Raw genomic sequence first — 21,015 nt, 5'->3', positions numbered from 1 at the left:
CGCAGAATTTCAACTTTCTGTCCGCGGATTCCTGGAGGGACAGAAAAAGGTGCCACGGTCCTTATTCGCGAAGTGTCGTTATACCCGAAGTCTCATTATAATAATTACACTGAGTGGGATGGGACTTTGCTCTGGGTGTGCAAATTCTGTCCCTATTCGCGAATTGTCGTTATATACGCAGTCGTTATTAGCGAAGTTGACTGTACATGTATCTGATCAGGCTGATGGGCTGTTTAAAAATGTTGCAGTTGTGGCTTGGCAATACAATAATTATACTGAGGCGGAAGCACCCCAACATTCCTAGCGTGATATACCAAGTAAAAGAAGGGCAAGAGTCACTGATTACTACTACCGTACTTGTTGAAGAGTGCAAGGCAGATGAGTAATTATTTTTAAAGACAGAGTGCATCAAAATGTTTATGGACTTTTGATAAAGAGTAATACAATTATAAATAATAAAAATTAATGGTCCCTTTAATGGCTTTATGCATCTGACGGCTCGTATAACATTGTGCTGTGCACTCACATCACAAACTTGGCAACGAACCAAAGTACCAAGAGTACATGAAAATGTACTCTTGAAAGCAGGGAGTAGTACAATACCATGTACTACTCCCTGCTTGAAAGTACTAACAAGAGTACATGAAAACGGTTTTCATACTCTTGGTACTACAAGTAAGTAGTGTTCCAGAACGTTTTCTTGTCAACCCCGCGACCATGGTGACACAGCATTCCATAATTTTGGACTTTTTTTGGACGATGCAGCAAGCGCGCATGAGTTGATGATGATGTCATGCAGCATGCACATTATTATGCTATGCATCTGTAATCTTTTGTTGTTTGAAACAAAAATACCAGTATTTTTACTACAATCAGTCTACATTCACATTTTACTACATGTGTCATATTTTTAGTTTACCTTTTTGAACTAAAACAGTAAAAGTAAAACAGTAACTCAAGGCATGGCCAACCTGAGCTTCATCTTCTGGTGAATCTGATTCTTCTCAAAAAGGCTAAGCTGCGCGATTTAGGTTTAGATTGTAGGTTAGTCGTCACTACATCTGGTATCATTGTCCAACTTCTTCTACTACTAGTACTAGAAGAGCTCGGTGGAGAATGGCAGCTCAGCTGAGCGCCAAGAGCGTTTTGGGCGTGCTGAATGGATTGTCACGACGATTGTACTTTGGCGACGAGAGCATGACCGATGAATTTCTAAGAGAGCAAGTGGAATACGGGGGCAGCATTGAAGGTGCGTATCGAAGCAGAAGTTTCAGACCCGTGTGCTTCTCAAGCAGTTACGGTGTCAGGAGATATTTGAGTATGTGTTGCCACAATCCAATGAAGGCACATACGTCAGTAAAATGTTACTTCTATGTTCACAAAACCCACTCACACCAACGAACAGCATTGTACGGCACACTAGCAGTAAGTAACTTTCACCTCCAAAGGTATGAAACAAATCGATGAAAAGTTAACAACTGAAACCAAGAGTACATAACCCCCAGTGTGTGCAACGCCTGATCTAGCTCTGCATAGGGTCTTGGTCGAGCGTAGTCAGATCTTCTGATGTCATGCGTACACTCCACACCAGCGCAAGGCCGGTCTCAAGGCACGGCACCGTTATTTTTGGTCCGAGAGTCCTCGCGACTGGCCGGATCCCCCTCAGATGTGTACGGTATTATCCTGTCCCTCCGGTAACTTGCGGAGAAATATTGGAAATATCGCGGTAATAATTGCGAGGTGAAATGCCACAAATTGCGGGGAATATTGCGGATACAGGCCAAAATTGCGGGAATATTGCGGTGAAATTACGAACAAGTGGCCGACGCATTAGTACCTAGTATTCCGGCGGGGGAGATTCCAGTGAAACATGACATGACAAAACAGAACAGAGGCACGCAACTAGAAAGAAAGCAAATAGCAGAGAGTAGCCAGCGAATTGAGGAAGTTTCACTTCACCAAAGATAAATAGAGAACCCCACGGGAAGCGGGAATGCATTCAAGTATTGCAGTAGGAATATAGGCACCGCTACCATTTCGGTTATCTGTATATCAATAAATAAATACAAACCGATGCACACACTAGCTTTATGCAGACCGCCGCACAAACCAAACGGGATACTGATAGCAAAGAACTAAAACGCGCCATACTCCACACCCTTGTTGTGGTACAGGAATACTAGCTCCTGCAGCGTTTTGTGAGACAAAGATCTGCGCCTCTCACTAAACACCAAATTAATTATACAGAGAAAATGAGCACTCTGCATCGGCAGAATTCGTAACAACAGCAGCATAACGTAAAGCAAGCTTTGATAGGATAGGCAATTCAATGCAAACTGACCTCTAGAAAACGAATGGATCCAGCTTGACTTGGTTGGCTTCTGCTGCCAGCACTGCTTCTGGAGCATGGTGGTCGATGTACTCCATGAACTCCTCAGTGGGTACGGTTGACAACTGGGGGATGGCGTTGTATTCCTTCAGGTCGTGTGACATTTTCACCACCTTGCTGGGGTTGAAAACGCGCACTTCCTTCAGGAAATTGGCAGCAGGCTGACCAGACGTTGTCAAATATTTTGACAGCTTCTCTCCGGCCTTCTGGTAAGCAGTGGTGTATAGGGTGCACAGCTCATCATCATCACCATCGAACAAGTGATCACCAGTCACAAACTCCTCGCAGTCCTCGGGTGTCATGAGCTGATGGGCTTGCATATCGTACTGAAGACGCTTCAGGACATCGTATGCGTCAAGACTGCATGGTTTGCGGCTTTGAAAAACATCAGTTAAGATTGTGAATTTCTTGCAGTGCTCGGAAATGAACGAAGCCTGCAAGCGAATGAGTTGTCGCTGATGCTCATCCTCGAACATGACATGCAGTTCACAGAGAGAAGTGGGCGGCTGTGCTGATTGTTCCATCTCTGTTTGTAGGAAGTAAGGATAGTGCTCCATGTGGATTGGATTGGATTGGATTTTATTTATAGTGGTGACTATAACAGACAATTGCCTAATAACAATAGACCCACTCGAGGGAAAGATGTAAAAAGATAAGAATAATTAATATAATAGACTCTTGGATAGGTGATCATGTCCGCGATAGAAGGAATGGTTGAGGCAACAGAAGATGGGCGCCCAACTTTTGCATAAATTTTGCATGTGATGGCTGTGGTATTAAACACAATCATACCAGCAATTCCATCTTGTTGATATGGGATTAGGAGCCATCTTGGCTTTCTCCTTGCCGAGCTTTGTCTGCAGAAAAGCAAGAAAGCGAGCTTTCCGCCGTCCAGCCTGGTAGAACATCTGGCTAAACTTGGTGACGAACACATTCAGCTGGTTGAACGGCTGCTTGAATGCGTCACCCACCAAGTTCATGATATGAGCCATACATGTAACATGTAGGCTGTTAGGAAACAGTGCTGCTAGTATGTCGTTGTACGCCTTCTTCATATAACTGGCGTTGTCAGTGTCGAAGCAGATAATGCGATCAAGCTCAGTAACCATAAGCGTTTACGGTTTGAACAATAGCTTGTGCTACAGTTAAGTGGTTAGTCTTGTTCAGAAAGACAGTGTCCAACACCACTTGGCCTCCAGTTTGCCATCGCTATTCGGTTTCAGGACAGAAACGAGTATGTTGAGGACGTACTGCCCGATGTCGTCACTCATCTCGTCCAAGATAATAGCGAGGTCCTGCCCTTCTAATGACTTCATGAGCTTTTTGCGTTCTTGGTCGTACACTAGCGGCAGGTAGGCCTCTTGCAGCTGCTTGCCACCAGGAATCGCCCCACCGTTCTTTACCCGTGTCTGCAGAAATTCCCTCACACATGGATGGTCCGTTTTTGACAAGGGAATGTTGACCGCCGTCAACATGGACACCCATTCACCACAGACATCCATCTTTTCAGCGCCGATGTCACTAACGCGTCTCGTCGTTCCTTGCACGGTTCGTTGCGTTTTCAACAGAGGTGCGTCAGCGCTCTCAATCGAGTCTCTCCTACGCCTGTGTTTTGCTGAGGACAGGTGAGTCTCAATACTCGATTTGCGACTGTGATCCACTACCTGATTACAGAGCTTGCAAAATAACTTTCCTCCATCCTCGTACAACACATGACGAAATTGCTGCGCACGTTCCTTCACAGAAATATGCTGAGCCTTTTTCGACTTGTCAGCGGCTGGTTTGCCCAGAAACTTTTCCATACTGGCATTTATCTCACAAGCAAACAACTAAACGGACTCAAAGAACTGTAAACAGTAAACAACATGGAACAGAGACTCCCCAAGGCCAAGGCAAACAGAACAGAGACTCCCCAAGCCCAAGGCAAACAGAACAGAGACTCCCCAAGCCCAAGGCAAACAGAACAGAGACTCCCCAAGCCCAAGGCAAACAGAACAGAGACTCCCCAAGCCCAAGGCAAACAGAACAGAGACTCCCCAAGCTCAAGGCAAACAGAACAGAGACTCCCCAAGCCCAAGGCAAACAGAACAGAGACTCCCCAAGCCCAAGGCAAACAGAACAGAGACTCCCCAAGCCCAAGGCAAACAGAACAGAGACTCCCCAAGCCCAAGGCAAACAGAACAGAGACTCCCCAAGCTCAAGGCAAACAGAACAGAGACTCCCCAAGCCCAAGGCAAACAGAACGGAGACTCCCCAAGCCCAAGGCAAACAGAACAGAGACTCCCCAAGCCCAAGGCAAACAGAACAGAGACTCCTCAAGCCCAAGGCAAACAGAACAGAGACTCCCCAAGCCCAAGGCAAACAGAACAGAGACTCCCCAAGCCCAAGGCAAACAGAACAGAGACTCCCCAAGCCCAAGGCAAACAGAACAGAGACTCCCCAAGCCCAAGGCAAACAGAACAGAGACTCCCCAAGCCCAAGGCAAACAGAACAGAGATTTTCCAAGCCCAAGGCAAACAGAACAGAGACTCCCCAAGCCCAAGGCAAACAGAACAGAGATTCCCCAAGCCCAAGGCAAACAGAACAGAGACTCCCCAAGCCCAAGGCAAACAGAACAGAGACTCCCCAAGCCCAAGGCAAACAGAACAGAGACTCCCCAAGCCCAAGGCAAACAGAACAGAGACTCCCCAAGCCCAAGGCAAACAGAACAGAGACTCCCCAAGCCCAAGGCAAACAGAACTTCGAATCGCTGGCGCTCTTCAAACAGCGGGCACTTTTCCAATACCGTTGGACTGTCTGTGGACTGGACAGCAGGAGCCCTACACTGTACAGCAGAGGTAGATCTACTACATAGAGAGTACTACAAAACCGTTTGAGTCCTCCCTGCTGGTCTGTACACATGCACGTAACGTTTAGGGCTCTCCCTGTACGAGTACAGTGTGTTTTCGGATATCGCGGGTGGTTTTTCTAATATCGCGGTAGGATTTTCGAATATCGCGGGTGTTTTTCAAGTATCGCGGACTCTGGTATCGCGGATATCGCGGACTTTTGTTGATATCGCGGAAAACAATGCGGCCTGGAATCGCAAGTTCCTGGAGGGAAAGATTATCAAGAGTATGTAAGCCCACAAGAGTGTGCAACTCTGCATATGGGGTCTTCGGCGGCGAAACTCACATCACTTGTCTCGGGTACGTTTTGTACTACGTACAACTAAGGATAGCGTGCGCGCAATCTGAAAATCTGCGGCAATTATGCTGGCGAGTTGCATACGTGCAGTGAGTTTCTGCCAGGGAGTGCTTTTATTATTACTCCGCTGCTTGCTAAAACCGGGCTGGAAACGTACAACTGGGACACTACACCACGGGATGTGAGTTTTCGCCGTTGGCGAACCCCATAGAAAGGGCATCAGGAGTTGCACACTCTTGGGGGGGGGGGGGGGGCATGTACTCTTGATATTATAAGACGCAAAGATCCGATTACGCTAGACCAAGACCCAATGCAGAGCTGGATCAGGCATTGCACACTTTGGGGGGTTATGTACTCTTGCTGAAACAGAACTCTTCCCCAAACTCGGGATCTGGAATAGGAGAACGTGCCGTAGAGATTCTCTACGGTAATCTCTCCACGTGATCTGATAGACATGTGATCATTATACACATTAACATCACACATACACATCACACTCAAATGTCTCTTATCCAGCCGCCTCGGATGCGGGTATGTCTCTCTACAGGGCACTTTCAGAATGAGTTTCGATGGCAAAAGTGCTTCGATTTGGGCGGGGGGAGGTCCAACCCAGTCAAATTCTCTCACTCAATGCTGCGATCCATGAGATACGCCACTCCATGCTGTATTCTGCAGGTCCTCAATGCCCTATCCTGAAGTCCAAAATGCCAAAGAGTTTTTAAGCGCGATTCTACGGGAAACGCAGTAAACATTATGTCACTGAACACTATGGCACATGATGTCACTGAACACTATGGCAGATGTTAGTAAGGTGCATGCACACCAGAAAGATCCGATTGAAAATTACCTTCGCCCAGATCAAATGCTCAAACTATGGAGAGCCCGGCAAATGCGGTATCACCCTGAGAAGGAATACCTCTGCTATCAAACCACACAACTCACAACTTTCATGAAAAAGGAGGCCGGAAGATCCTCTGGCATGCATGTGGTGTAAAATAGCAGAGCCGTTTCCTGCATATGAATATTTTGGCGAGTGATGGTAGGCAGATTTATCACTCTCCTTGTACAAACAACTTTCAAGGATCAAGGCGCAGATGGCGGCTGATGCAGCTCCTAAAGCGGTGGGGATTGAGGAGATCAGACCCACCAAAGTGGAAGGGTGGTGGCGTTCCTACGGGTGCGGAAAATGATTTTTTTGGTACAAACACAGGGCATGTAATGTTCTGATGGCATCTCTACGTGTGCTGAAGTAGCATGGCTACATGAATTGTTCATTATGTGGCTACAATGTATTGTTCATTATGTGGCTACAATGTATTGTTCATTATGTGGCTACAATGTATTGTTCATTATGTGGCTACAATGTATTGTTCATTATGTGGCTACAATGTATTGTTCATTATGTGGCTACAATGTATTGTTCATTATGTGGCTACAATGTATTGTTCATTATGTGGCTACAATGTATTGTTCATTATGTGGCTACAATGTATTGTTCATTATGTGGCTACAATGTATTGCTGCTTTGTTGTGTGTCATCATTCAGAGTTCTCTGCCATTCTGAAGCGCTATGAGTCTCTCCTGGTCTCCATCGCGGCAGCACACATGGAGTTTACTCAACTGCAGGCGTTTCTCTCCTCCCAGACTAAAAAGAGAGAGGTGAGTGAGTTCTGAACTTCTGAGTGTTACATGTTGCAAGTGGAGAGGCTATTGATGTTTTTCTTTGGACTATTTCCAAACACAGCAGTAAGCATGGGATTGTGAGAGAAATAATGAGCCCAAATATCCAAAGGGCTCTAGGCCTAGTCCTCTCCTTGTGTAGGAACGCATGTATCTCTTTCCTGGCTTCAGTTTTGGTGTTGACCCTGTGGTTAGACTGTTTGTACGAATGAAGTTGACAGTGCAAAGTTAGGAACTCAATGCCAGTAAGGAGACCCACCATCTGGCTTGCTGGCTTATGTGTCGCTGCATTCGTGTGCCTGAGGGTTTTCTCGTTGTGGACAGGTAGTTGGCTGGCTACATCTCCCCTTCGATTTTATTGTGAAGGTGTTGCTTTTCAAATTGTCCGCAAGGTGTTGCTTTGTTGGCTTTGATCTGTTGTGCATGTATGTGCCTCTGTTTCTTGGCATTCAGAATCCACTTTCAGAAGATGACGTTCCAGTTCTGCAGAAGTTTTGGAAGTCTCAGCGTACCAAGGTATGGCATGCTTGTCATACTGTCGTAAAACAGACAATGTTGGCATTATCTCGTATTTGTGTCTTCTGCTATGCACTGGGCTCTCCGTACTGGAGGCGATTGACACGAAAGCAGTACTAGTATTCTAACTGTTGGGGTGCGTCTATTACTATAAGGTGTATGCGGATCATTGCACTGTCCTGTTCCATGTAAAGGAAAGTGCACAGTATTAGGTGTATCCGGATCATTGCGCTGTCCTGTTCACGGCTGTTCGCGCACGGACATCTAACAATATGGAGTCGTTCAGTGCGATTTACGTAACGTGGTACAAACCTCATGAATACGATGGGAGTTTGCGTTTTGGGATGAAACTCATGTCACTCTCCGTGTGGTTCCACGATTTCGCAAGTCAAACCAGGATTTATTATTTGAAAGCGCTCGAGCGAGATCCTCAATATCCAGACAATTTGAGAGAGAAGGAAGGTAAAAGGAACTCCTGTCGTGGTCAACCAGCATCCTGACCTTTTCGAACCTCTCCAAGCTGTCCCTGGTAGTCTGGATATTGACGCACGCACTGATTTTCAGCTTCTCCTCGCCGGGATCACGGGTGCAACTTTCAAATTTGCCGATATGCACTCGAACAAACGCACAATAGGATCTACATCACAATTTCGGGGCTATCTGTGTGCTTGCTGCCTTTTTCAGCAATACCCCACATGTCTACTGGGCAGTTTCCACCAGGCCTCGGCCTCCTGGACTCAACAGCGACTCCAGCGCCATGCCATCTGTCCCCTGAATCGCATGAAAAGGTAGCTCAGCATCGAACGCACGGGACCTGAAGTTTGTGCACGGGACGTGATAAAACTTGGTGAAGATAGCCAGAAGATAGTCCTCTACCTGGGAAAACTGAAAGCTAGACTGGGAAAACTCCTGAAAGGGCTTCTTGACGCAGGCATGTCAACGATGAATCAAGGAACGAGCGAGAAAGAAGGCTTGACTTGTGCAACGCGGAACAAACTGTTCCTGAGACGAAGTTGGCCATGTGAGGTACCAGCGGAAAGCTAGTTTCAAGAGGAACACGGAATACCTGTTTTCCGGGTAAACCTGGCCTGGTAGCTTTCTAAATCGAGCGAAAACCACAGCGAAATCGGCTGCTGAGAATTTGAAAATTCAAATTTCCTTGCCGATCCAGCCCAATCGAGACTTTTGGCTGCCATCTTGTTAAATGTCCAAATTTCGCGAAAAAAACAGCCGTGACATGTTCCATGTAAAGGAAAGTGTACAGTATTAGGTGTATGCGGATCATTGCACTGCCCTGTTCCATGTAAAGGAAAGTGCACAATATTAGGTGTATGCGGATCATTGCACTGTCCTGTTCCATGTAAAGGAAAGTGCACAGTATTAGGTGTATGCGGATCATTGCACTGCCCTGTTCCATGTAAAGGAAAGTGCACAATATTAGGTGTATGCGGATCATTGCACTGCCCTGTTCCATGTAAAGGAAAGTGCACAATATTAGGTGTATGCGGATCATTGCACTGCCCTGTTCCATGTAAAGGAAAGTGCACAATATTAGGTGTATGCGGATCATTGCACTGTCCTGTTCTATGTAAAGGAAAGTGCACAGTATTAGGTGTATGCGGATCATTGCACTGCCCTGTTCCATGTAAAGGAAAGTGCACAATATTAGGTGTATGCGGATCATTGCACTGTCCTGTTCCATGTAAAGGAAAGTGTACAGTATTAGGTGTATCCGGATCATTGCGCTGTCCTGTTCCATGTAAAGGGAAGTGCACAGTATTAGGTGTATCCGGATCATTGCGCTGCCCTGTTCCATGTAAAGGAAAGTGCACCGGACTCTCATTGTACATGTATGTTGTAGACAATCTGATAAGTGCTAATACGCCAGCTATCTCGATCTATATGCTTGAAAGCATTCTTTTGCCAAGGTAGACGTGTGTTGTATGTACTAGGCTACTAGCAAGTAGTGTTGTATGTACTAGGCTACTAGCAAGTAGGAAAGGAACCTATAATGTATAGTGCAAACTGCCCAATGTTTGCGTAAATAAAACTTGGCAATTCCGCAGACCCAGCAGGTATGCAATGGCGAATGTCTGCGCCGTACTGTGACCACCACTGTTGAAGTAGGATTTCACGCTGGTTATTATTCGCGGAATTCTCTTCTCGCAAAAAGAGCCGAACATTTTTAAGTACATCACGAACCTCCTATGTTGGCAGCTTGCAGTGCTTTGAAATACATGTCCTGTATTCTTGAGCCGAGAGGGCATGGGCTCATAGTCCCTGGTGTTGCTGCCATGACCTACGTGTCCACAGGAAAGCGACGATGTAGATCAGGAATTGGTGTACAGGGGGGGGGGGGGGGGGGGGGGCATGGATCAGAGTTGCGCACTGTGGTTTATATGCATGCTTACACGGTATGTAAAGCAATTGTGAAATCTGTATTCATTTTACACCCAGATGTAAAACAGTAGTTTGGTCCACATGGCTTATTCAATGTTGCAATGTTTGCTGATCGTACTTCGAAGTACTTAAAAAAAGTACTGTATTTTCTGGAGTATAAGCCGCACTTTAAATATCAGTAATTTGCCCAAAAAAAGTTGACACGGCTTATAGTTATACTATGATGGTTAAATTAATGATAAACAGGGTAGATGTCTATGTTTCGTGATGCAATTCTGGTATTATGATCTTAATGTATGTTGTTGTTGTTGTTGTTGTTGTTGTTGTTGTTGTTGTTGTTGTTGTTGTTGTTGTTGTTGTTGTTGTTGTTGTTGTTGTTGTTGTTGTTGTTGTTGTTGTTGTTGTTGTTGTTGTTGTTGTTGTTGTTGTTGTTGTTGTTTGTGTTTGTTGTTGTTGTTGTTGTTGTTGTTGCTGCTGCTGCTGCTGCTGCTGCTGCTGTTGTTGTTGTTGTTGTTGTTGTTGTTGTTGTTGTTGTTGTTGTTGTTGTTGTTGTTGTTGTTGTTGTTGTTGTGTGTATCTTGTGCCGCACAGATCCATGAAGCGCTGGTAAGGCGTAGTCACGCTGACGGCCAGTTGACGGATCTTAGTTGGCGAATTGATGTGAAGAGCAAGGCCCGCAATCTGGATCAGATCAATCAGCCGACTGCCATAGTGGAGATGCAGATTGATCAGTCGGTGGGCAAAGTAAGTCTCAGTCGATTAGTATATCCAACTGCATTATGACTGTGTAGTTGTCGTCTGCACATGGTGAGTGACTTTTCAACTTAGGCTGTGTCGACATGAAAGTTCAACCCGGGTTCAAAGGCTGTACGGTGGAAAAAACATAGGTGGTGTTTGCGTGAAGAGAGTTGACGCGGGTTAATTACTGACGTGCAGACAAAAGTCAATTTGTAGAGTCCTCTTTGGTCTTGTGACTATTTTCGCGGGGAAATTTGCCTGTGCAGTGTTGTGCAAACCTGGCACGAAATACGCACACAAATACGGTAGATTTCTCAATTTCAACCCGTGTCAAGCACAATGCGTCATGTATCTACTCCGGCCAATCTGTTTTCATGGCAGGTTGAAACTTGACCCAGGTCGATCTCAACTCGTGTTGAAAACTCTCATGTAAACGCAGCCTTAGATCAATGTACCATTCGATCAACAACAGCCATGCGGACCGTGTGGTACACAGGGTTCTCAGAGCTCATGTACTACACGTATATGTACACCAGCGACATACATGCAGCATACATGTGAGCCCCAGTTTGCCTGATGTCAGCAAAAGTGATGTGCATCACATTATCGGCATAAATCTACTGGGAGGGTGGATGGCTGGACATGCAAGTCTGTTTCGCTTTTACGTCTTTCTAGCAAGGTCTAGAACTGTCCACTGCATTGTGCAGTGCATTGTGCAGTGCATTGTGCAGTGCATTGTGCAGTGCATTGTGCAGTGCATTGTGCAGTGCATTGTGCAGTGTTTGTCACTGAAATTCAGCACTATGTATAATGCAGTCTGAGTCCAGCTTTGGAGTGCAGAGCCTACCCAGTGTAAACTGTGTTGTGTTTGTACTTTGTAGTGTAGTGCTTGGGCCGTGCATCATCTAACACTGTTTTTGGGAGCATTTGGTTGGTACAATCAAGAACAGGATCGAATAGCTGGTGCACAAGGTTCAGCCTCATGCCAGCCAAACTGTGTTCCAGAATCAGAATACATTTGTGCGAAAAGGGCGCCAAACTTATAGGGCCGAAACGATTGCCCATTTTGCCTTAACGATTAACCCATAACACTAACGATCGATTTATTGGTTTTACCGATTTTCCGAACAGGTTTTATACGTGTCATGTTGGACATCAGTATACGGAAAAAACAATTGAATTTGTTCAACTATGTACAGGTACGTACGGGTGAAATATCCACACAGGCCCAAAAAAGACCAAAATGAAATTTGGAACGTGATATGAGCAGTGTTCCTCAGCCATTAAACATCAATGATCAGTCCTCTGTCTTCTACAATGGAGAAGGGTCGACTAGAATCGACAATCCAGTCGATGGTCGACTCCGTCAACATGCCTGAGCGCCTGCTGTCGCACGTTTCCAAGTAACTTAGTTACCTGTGCCGAAAAACGACGTGACGTGCTTCGTTCCAGCACTGGTCGTCGCAATGTCACTGCGCTCAACATTGCTGGTAGTTGTCGTTGCTGTCGACTGGGTTGCTGGTCCTTTCCCTACCGCAGCGGCGTACTGGTCTTTATGAGCAGAAATCAGGTGCTGTAACAAGTTGGTTGTGCCGCTTTGACGGACGAACTCGCGGCTGCACAAATTGCATCTCGCTACGCTACCAGCTTCCTCGAAGTATGCCCAAACTGGCGATCTCTTGGTCCGACTAACTTTCGTTTTTACAGGCGGCAGCATTGTCACTGCTCTCCTCGCCAAAAATCAAAACTAACTGTAAGTTTTTGCGAAGAACTGAACAAATTAGAAGGCCGGCAGCCACACTCACAGTTTCGCTACAACCTAATTATTCCCGTAGCTATGCAGAAGACGTTACTTCAGTAACGTCTGGCGCTAGCCAGGGTCCACACAGCTTTAATTTGGTGTTTGTTTGTGTGTTTGTTTGTTTGTGTCACGCCTGGCGCTATCCGTATCTGACGGCAAAAAAGCATAGGATGTTATAAATTTTTCAATTCTCCTTTTTTTCAGGCATATCCTGGGATTCGAACCCGCACTATCGCCCTACATGCATTCCCCCATACACTTCGCATTCATACCCATTCTTCCAAGTTGCGTTACGTTATTATCTTGCGTTTGAAAGCCCTATTTGAATATTGCGGGAAGCTGTATGTGGCCAGCTGTGTTTGATGGTACGGTACGGTACGGGAGACGGTGTCGTATTACCCTCGATCGTACCTGTCCCGTACCTATCCCCTACCGTACCGTGCCATCAAAGACGGCTGGCCACAATGCATATAAGGGTGTGTTTACATGAGAAATTTCAACCCGGGTCGAGTTCAGCCCGGGTTGAAAGTCTGTACGACAAACAAAAGAGGTGAGCGTTTACATGAACACAGTTGACCCGGGTCAAATACTGATATGCCGCCAAAAGTCCACTTCTACAGTCCTGCATGGTCACGTGAATCCGTTCGCGCGAAATTTGCATCTGCAGTGCTGTTCAAACCTGGCGCGAGATACGCACAGAAGTACGTTTGTACGATTTTCTTGACCCGGGTTGGTTTCAACCCTCCCCTTGGGGGGGAGGGTTGAAATCAACCCGGGGCGAAATTTCAACCCGGGTCAAGCGCAATGCGTCATGTAAACGCGCCATTCACTTTGTGCACATGGCGGGTTGAAATCTGACCCGGGTCGAACTCAACCCGGGTTGAAACGCCTCATGTAAACACAGCCTAACTCAAATAGGGCTTTCAAATGCAAGATCACAATGTGAAACAACTTGGAAGAATTAGTATGTATGCGAAGTGCATCGGGGGATGAATGCAGGGCGCGCGATAGTGCGGGTTCGAATCCCAGGTTATGTCTAAAAAAAAGGAATTTTTGAAAGAATTTATAACATTCCTATGCTTTTTTTTTGTCTAGGTCATCAAGGCAAAAAAGCATAGCGTAGGGCCCTGAGCTTCCAAGCTCTCTCGTTTGGTGTTTGTTTGTTTGTTTGTTTGTTTGTTTGTTTGTGTCACACTTGGCGCTATCCCGTATCTGTCCCGTACCGTACCGTACCAGCACAGAAAGCTGGCCACAATATTATTTGTTTGTTTGTGCCATCAGCATGCCCGGCGCTATCCCATACCTGTCCCGTACCATCAAGAGTACGGTACTATCAAGAGAATGAGTATATATACGAAGTGTATGGGGGAATGCATTCAGGCCGATAGTGCAGTAGCATCTTGTGTGGATTTGTGTGCGAGGCCGAGATCCCACTGGCAGGCTGGCTGGGCCGCCTGTCGACCAGCCCGGGATTCGCATGTAGGCCTATAGCATAATAATTATAGATGTATAGCAGGGATTCGTATTATGTAAACGACTCCCTGCTGTATAGGGAGATTTTCTGGAAAGAAATACGAAGTAGGGAGACGAGGAAATGCTATTAGAATGGACTTTAGTTGCCGAATAAAAGACAGGATGCGTCAGCAAAAACATACTTTTTAAGAGAGATCCCGTTATCTCCAAAATAATCCTGAACGGGCGAGTCAGCGCCGGTCACAGGAAACGTCGGAAGAGAGATCCCGTCGACTCCAGAACCTCCGTGATCGGCAGAGTCAGCGCCGGTCACTAGGGGTGTGCGGATAATGCTCGAAAAGGTGGCAGATTCTGCTCGAAAAGCAGTGAAATTGCCAGAACCATACAAACCTTATGGCGGGCAATTCCTCGAATTCTGCTCCATTTCTTTATCCACATACCAAACATGCATGAAACTTACACGAAAAAGTACCGAATTCTGCCAATTTTTCTGCCGGAATTATCCGCATATGCCTACCGGTCACAGGAAACGTCAGGACAGATAATAACTTCGACTCCACTCCAGCTCCTGGATCTTCTGTCCCTACCCCGGTGCAAGATTGGCACGTCGCAGGTGGAAAGTGTTCTACTTTTTCTCCAATAATCTTGCAACAAACCGCCTCCGCTTTTCCCTCTGTCGCGAACCGCTTTAGTGCGCTGGAGCACTCCATGGAGAGGAAGCGTAAGCGAGGAGCCAGGAGTGACGCATCATCCAGTGCCGACTTGTCCGCGAAGGCTGTCTGCCCGACCACCAAGACAGATGACTTCTATGGTACTGGGTCGGACTGGGAGGAAGAGTGTGAGGGTGACGACGGCCGCCGTAGGAGCCGTCATGAAGTGGTGCAGTGAACTGCACCTTGAAATAGTATGCTTGAACTGCCTGTGTATTTTTGTTTTAGGTTTTGGATTAGTCTCTAGATGTAGTTCTTCCTTATAGATCTATTAAATGAATCCACAATTACATAGAGCTACTGTCGGTCGACAGAAGTCTTGTAAACTTGCTTTTCTGAATGTATGCAGCCTTAGAAAGAAGTTAGGCGAAATCCAAAACTTCATAAACTACCACAATGTAGATATCTTCGGCATTGCTGAAACTTGGCTTGATTGTTCGATTTCTGACTCATCCATTCATATACCTCATTATAGACTCTTTAGGCGCGATCGCGGGCACAGACCTGGTGGCGGTATAGCTGTATACAGTCGAGATACCCTGGCTGTTTCCAGACACGCTGAACTCGAGAGTGACACAATCGAAAATCTGATACTCACCTTGAAGACAGAATCCGGTGAACCCATCACCCTCGCTACGTTCTACCTTCCGCCTTCCACTACTGCTGTAGTATGGCAAGACCTAGAAATCAGTCTGAACAATCTAACCTTGCGACGAAACAACCGCGTGGTCGCCATTGGTGACTTCAATGTGGACATGTGCTCGGGACACAGCCGGATGCACACCATGCTCCAGCGGTTTGATCTGGAAAACCACATCCGGACACCGACAAGAGTAACGGCATCAACTTCCACCCTAATAGATCTGCTCCTCGCCCCTAACTCTCTAGTTGGAACATGCACGGTCATCAAGTGTGACATCAGCGACCACTACGCATTTGTGGCCAACATTATCGTCGCCACCCGGCAGTCCGAACGAGTCGCATCTCGAAAGAGGCGAGTGTGGAGGATAAACTGGGAGCATTTTAACGCAGACTTGCAGGACTGCAATCTTGAGATTTTCAGCAAGTCGAATGATGTTGATGCAATGATAAGCGAATGGTACGCAAAGGTTGTTACACCAGCACCAGCCGAACGTGAAGCACCAGCATTCACGGAATTTGCGCCTGTTTCGACGGAGGACATTACGGCCCTTCTCCAGTCCGTTGACGCGTCAAAAGCAACTGGACATGATGACTTGCCGGGTATTGTCCTTAGAAACTCGGCATCAATACTGGCTCCCTCGCTCAGCATCATTTTCAATACTTCGTTATGTCAGGGGTGTGTTCCCCGTCAGTTTAAAATTGCTAATGTGTCGCCGCTATTCAAAGGTGGCGGCCTTGACCCTTGTCAGCCTACTGCGTATCGACCTATTTCTCTACTACCAGTCGTTTCTCGCCTCCTCGAGAAGATCGTCAAAGCTCAGCTTACATCCTTTCTGACCGATCACAGTATTCTCCCTGACTCGCAGTTCGCGTACAGGAAGAACCACAGTACGGAGGACGCTCTTGTGCTAGCTGTCAATCGCTGGCTGAAAGCGAAGTATGAGCGCAAACTCACAGGTGTGATATTCGTGGATATGTCGAAGGCTTTCGACTGTGTCAAACACACCATCTTGGCACAGGAGCTATCCGACATTGGGGTCGGCGGTACTGTCCAGCTATGGTTCACTAGTTACCTGAGTGAGCGGCTTCAACGCGTAGTCGTGGGCGGAAATTGCTCGGAATACGTCGCATGCAGTCGAGGGGTGCCGCAAGGATCCGTCCTCGGCCCCCTCCTGTTCACACTATACATCCGTAACCTTCGATGCTGCTTACCCCAGCAGGTCACAAACCAGGAATTTGCAGACGACATTGCAATTGAAGCCTCGGGCAGTTGCGAACAAGTGTGCTCTTCTCTAAGCACAGCCATCACTGGCCTGTCGCAGTGGTTGGAGGACCGCGGACTAATGCTGAACCAAAAGAAAACGCAAGCTCTGTTGATTACCCCAAGAGGCCCAGCCCCTCACACAGATAACATTCGAATTCGCTGTGGGAATGCAGCCCTTGCAGTTGTGGAACAAGCGCGGTACCTGGGCGTAATGGTAGATGGGCAGCTCTCCTGGGAGCCTCACGTCAATCACACAATCCAGCAGGTGCGGAAGTCAGTAGGTGCGCTGTGGCGGAGCCGCCGAAGCCTCACCCTGGCGTCAAAGATCCTGTTTTACAGGTCGATGATCCAGGGTAGGTTGTCGTACGCTTCCAACGCCTTTTATCCGTGCCTTCAAATTGGCAACATGGAGCCCCTCACACGTCTAACGAAGTGCGCTATCCGCGGCTTCTTCGGTCTGCCACCGTGGTCGCGCACGAGCCCGATCTTTGAACAGCTCCGCCTCACCACCCTGGAGGACATGTTTAACATTAAGCTCCTCATCTTTGTCCGTCGTTGTCTGTTCTCCCGCGCTAGCTCCCTCTTCACCAGCTTCTTCGTGAGAGTTACTGGTGACCGCACTCGGGGAGCAGCACAACACCTCGTTCGAGTACCATTTTGGCCCGGTCCTGCAGGTCGAGCGACCATGCAGTTCATCGGCGCAGTCCTGTGGAACCAGCTCCCGCCTGATCTCCGTTCCGAGCCCAGCCACCTCCAGTTCTGTGCCCTGCTAAAAGCGCATCATGGCTCCGTTTAAATGCTTTTCGGCTAGTGTGTTTCTGTGGTATAGCGGACTGAAGAATAGTAAACGTGTTTTGCAATATATGTATGAAGCTATTTTGTATATAGTATGTTCCCATTCCGTTTTTGCTTTGGTGTAGCCCTGAGGTTGATTGCTTATTTATTTCTACCCTTCCTCTCTCCATACTTCTGTCCCCCCCCTCTCTCTCATTCCTTCTGTCGTCCACATGTATCAAAGGAGGCGAAATCGCCTGTTTGTGGTGCGACGTTAAATAAACTTCTACAACAACAACAACAACAACTCCAGAACGCTAGCCAGGGCCATCACAGCTTTGACACGTTACATGCATGATAAGCAAGCAAAAAAGCATAGCGTAGGGCCCTGAGCTTCCAAGCTCTCTCGTTAATGAAGCTTTCCGGTTGTTACACTTTCCGGTTACGCTGACTAGTGCAGTGAATGCGCGGGATGTAGATCTACGACTACGATCGAGTACCAAAAATGATCAAGCACGCAGTGATTGTACGGACCTACGGCTTCATGCATGTGTACTTCGACGTTCATGTACTTGTGCGCATGACCTGATGATGCACGTGCATGATGCCATAATTATGCATCGTCTGCATGTACTGACGTCGTGACGCTCTCGCACTGTACAGTCATAATCGTTATCGATCATAACGATTATCGATTTCATCCATAACGAGTGATATACGAGTAATCGGTATAATCGTTTCGGCCCTACAAACTTAGTTGCATTCGTCAAAACGTGTACGAGTCACCATCGTCACTTTGTTCGGTATACAACGAGCACGCCAATTGGAACCCAAAAGCATATGCACATGAACATTTTGGACGAAAAATGATGTTCCCGCCAGGTTTCACGGTGAAAAAAGAAACCGCTCTGGCCTTGAGCCAAGCGGAACATGTTCTGGCCGATCCGGAACAGATATAGCCCCACTCAAACGCGCTGTTCGGATGAATCCTGTTATGGGTTGTACCAACCAAACGCGCCCTTAGGCTGCGTTCGTTTTAGCTACCTGGTAGAGTAGAGTAGAGTCACTCTACCGATAGAGGTAGATGGTAGAGGCAAGTGTACGAACGCTGTTCTACCGGATCTAGTAGTTTACACGATGTGTACGTGAAATGTTTCTTTTTTGTATGGAGTTGTGTACAAACCCTTGATCTTGCTGGAAACCCCGTAGCTCTACCGGCTTCTACCGGATTCTACCAACTTTTTCCTGGTAGAGCCGGTAGAGGAAAGTAGAATCTACCCTTTTGAGTAGAATTTTTTTTCAAAAAACGAACACCTCTACCGAAAGAAGTAGTTTCTACCCAAACCTGTAGATCAAAAACAAACTCCCCCTTAGTCATGAGTGCAAATTGGTCGCACTTGCCAGCAAGTTTTGTGTGTTTTGTTTGTGTGTGTACATGTGAGTACAGGGCCGTGAGATTCTACGATTCGAGATGGATGAGCAACACACGAAAGATATGTTACAACATATAAACGACATACAGACCCAGATTGACAAATTCACTAAGTAGACCTTATTTGACATCTTTATCATTGTTTTCAATTTTTCCTCTGTGCTGGCACAGATTCCCTTTCCTCTTTGCTTATATTATACTGTAGATTATTTGTTGTTGTAAAGGTAATAGTTAAGGTAATAGTTATGTAGTACGAAACACGCTGTCTGCTGATTTGACTAGTAGAGGCAAAGCGCATGAGGGCAGCTGATTGAGGAATGTGCACACTGCCGCCTGCAGGTATTGGCCGTGTCTTCTGTGCCCTTTCTGAACTTCACGGATTGCAAGATTCATGGGAACATTGTTTGCTTGCATATACACTTACTCGATGTGAGAACAGCTAGCTGTTTTGACCTTTTAGGTCTCATCAGCCAAGCTTGGAGTGATGGGTGGTAATGTTTCTGGTAAATAATTACACATCTACAACTCGAACAATGTTATGTAGCGTGGTGATGGCTTGCGGCGGCTTTTATACTTTTGATAGCTTTAAATTTCGGATGGATAGCCACGGATTAATTAATTTTACAGTAAAGAAAAGGACCAAGGAACTACAAGTGACACTATAAATTATAATGTCCACTAACACCACCAGTTACCATGGTTACTTGACACTCGGTAACAGTCAGTACTGTCGGTCAGTTTTCTGCAATGTTATCGCATGAGCTGATTGTCAAGTAACTGGCGGTGTTTATAACTCAGTTTATATACAGAATAGTTTTCCAAGCGTTCAAGCTGCAAATTGTGGGCTTCAACTTCAAGTGCTTGTAGGGTGACTCGTGCTTGCCAATGCTATTTTTTTATTGCAGATTGAAAAGCTATGTGTAGTCCAAAAATGCAAAATGATGCACGCATAATTACATGATTGTACATGTACATGTACATGTATGTGCATGGCCAAATATGATAATTATCGTAATACATGTAGAGTAGATACCGGATTAGGGATCGGAGCCCGGGAGTGGGGGGGGGGGGGGGGGGGGGGGGCACTTGGCACGTACATGTACATTGTGCGGGTGATCCTTCGGAGCCCAGGGGGGGGGGGGTCACTTGGCTTGTACATTGCGTGGGTGATCCTTATACCGGGATTTAATTCCCGTAGCTATGCAGAAGACGTTACTTCAGTAACGTCTGGCGCTAGCCAGGGTCCACACAGCTTTAATTTGGTGTTTGTTTGTGTGTTTGTTTGTGTCACGCCTGGCGCCATCCCGTATCTGTCCCGTACTGTACCGTACCAGCAAAGACAGCTGGCCACAATATTTTTGTTTGGCTGTGTTTACATGAGAAATTTCAACCCGGGTCGAGTTCAGCCCGGGTTGAAAGTCTGTACGACAAACAAAAGAGGTGAGCGTTTACATGAAGACAGTTGACCCGGGTCAAATACTGATATGCCGCCAAAAGTCCACTTCTACAGTCCTGCATGGTCACGTGAATCCGTTCGCGCGAAATTTACATCTGCAGTGCTGTTCAAACCTGGCGCGAGATACGCACAGAAGTACGTTTGTACGATTTTCGTGACCCGGGTTGATTTCAACCCTCCCCTTGGGGGGAGGGTTGAAATCAACCCGGGGCGAAATTTCAACCCGGGTCAAGCGCAATGCGTCATGTAAACGCGCCATTCACTTTGTGCACATGGCGGGTTGAAATCTGACCCGGGTCGAACTCAACCCGGGTTGAAACGCTTCATGTAAACACAGCCTTTGTTTGTGCCATCGACATGTCTGGCGCTATCCCGTACCTGTCCCGTACCATCAAGAGTACGGTACCATGAAGGGAATGAGTATATATGCGAAGTGTATCGGGGGAATGCATTCAGTGCAGTAACATTTTGTGTGGATTTGTGTGCGAGGCCGAGATCCCACTAGCAGGCTGGCTGGGCCGCCTGTCGACCAGCCCGGGAATCGCATGTACGCC

At 46.8% G+C, this 21,015-nt stretch overlaps 1 protein-coding gene across 1 annotated transcript; it reads left to right on the top strand.

Annotated features, from left to right (window-relative positions):
• Positions 1-932: 932 nt before the first annotated feature.
• LOC135824294 (COMM domain-containing protein 1-like) lies at positions 933-19,418 on the top strand. The gene is made up of 5 exons (XM_065337029.1): positions 933-1,249; positions 7,122-7,234; positions 7,709-7,771; positions 10,763-10,915; positions 19,021-19,418. The coding sequence occupies exons 1-5, from the start codon at positions 1,117-1,119 to the stop codon at positions 19,120-19,122; spliced, it is 564 nt and encodes a 187-aa protein (XP_065193101.1). The 5' UTR covers positions 933-1,116; the 3' UTR covers positions 19,123-19,418.
• The last annotated feature ends 1,597 nt before the right edge of the window (positions 19,419-21,015 follow it).

Source organism: Sycon ciliatum, chromosome 1 (genome assembly GCF_964019385.1).
Source record: "Sycon ciliatum chromosome 1, ocSycCili1.1, whole genome shotgun sequence".
Lineage (NCBI taxonomy): Eukaryota > Metazoa > Porifera > Calcarea > Leucosolenida > Sycettidae > Sycon > Sycon ciliatum.
This window is presented reverse-complemented; position numbering and strand designations above follow the sequence as displayed.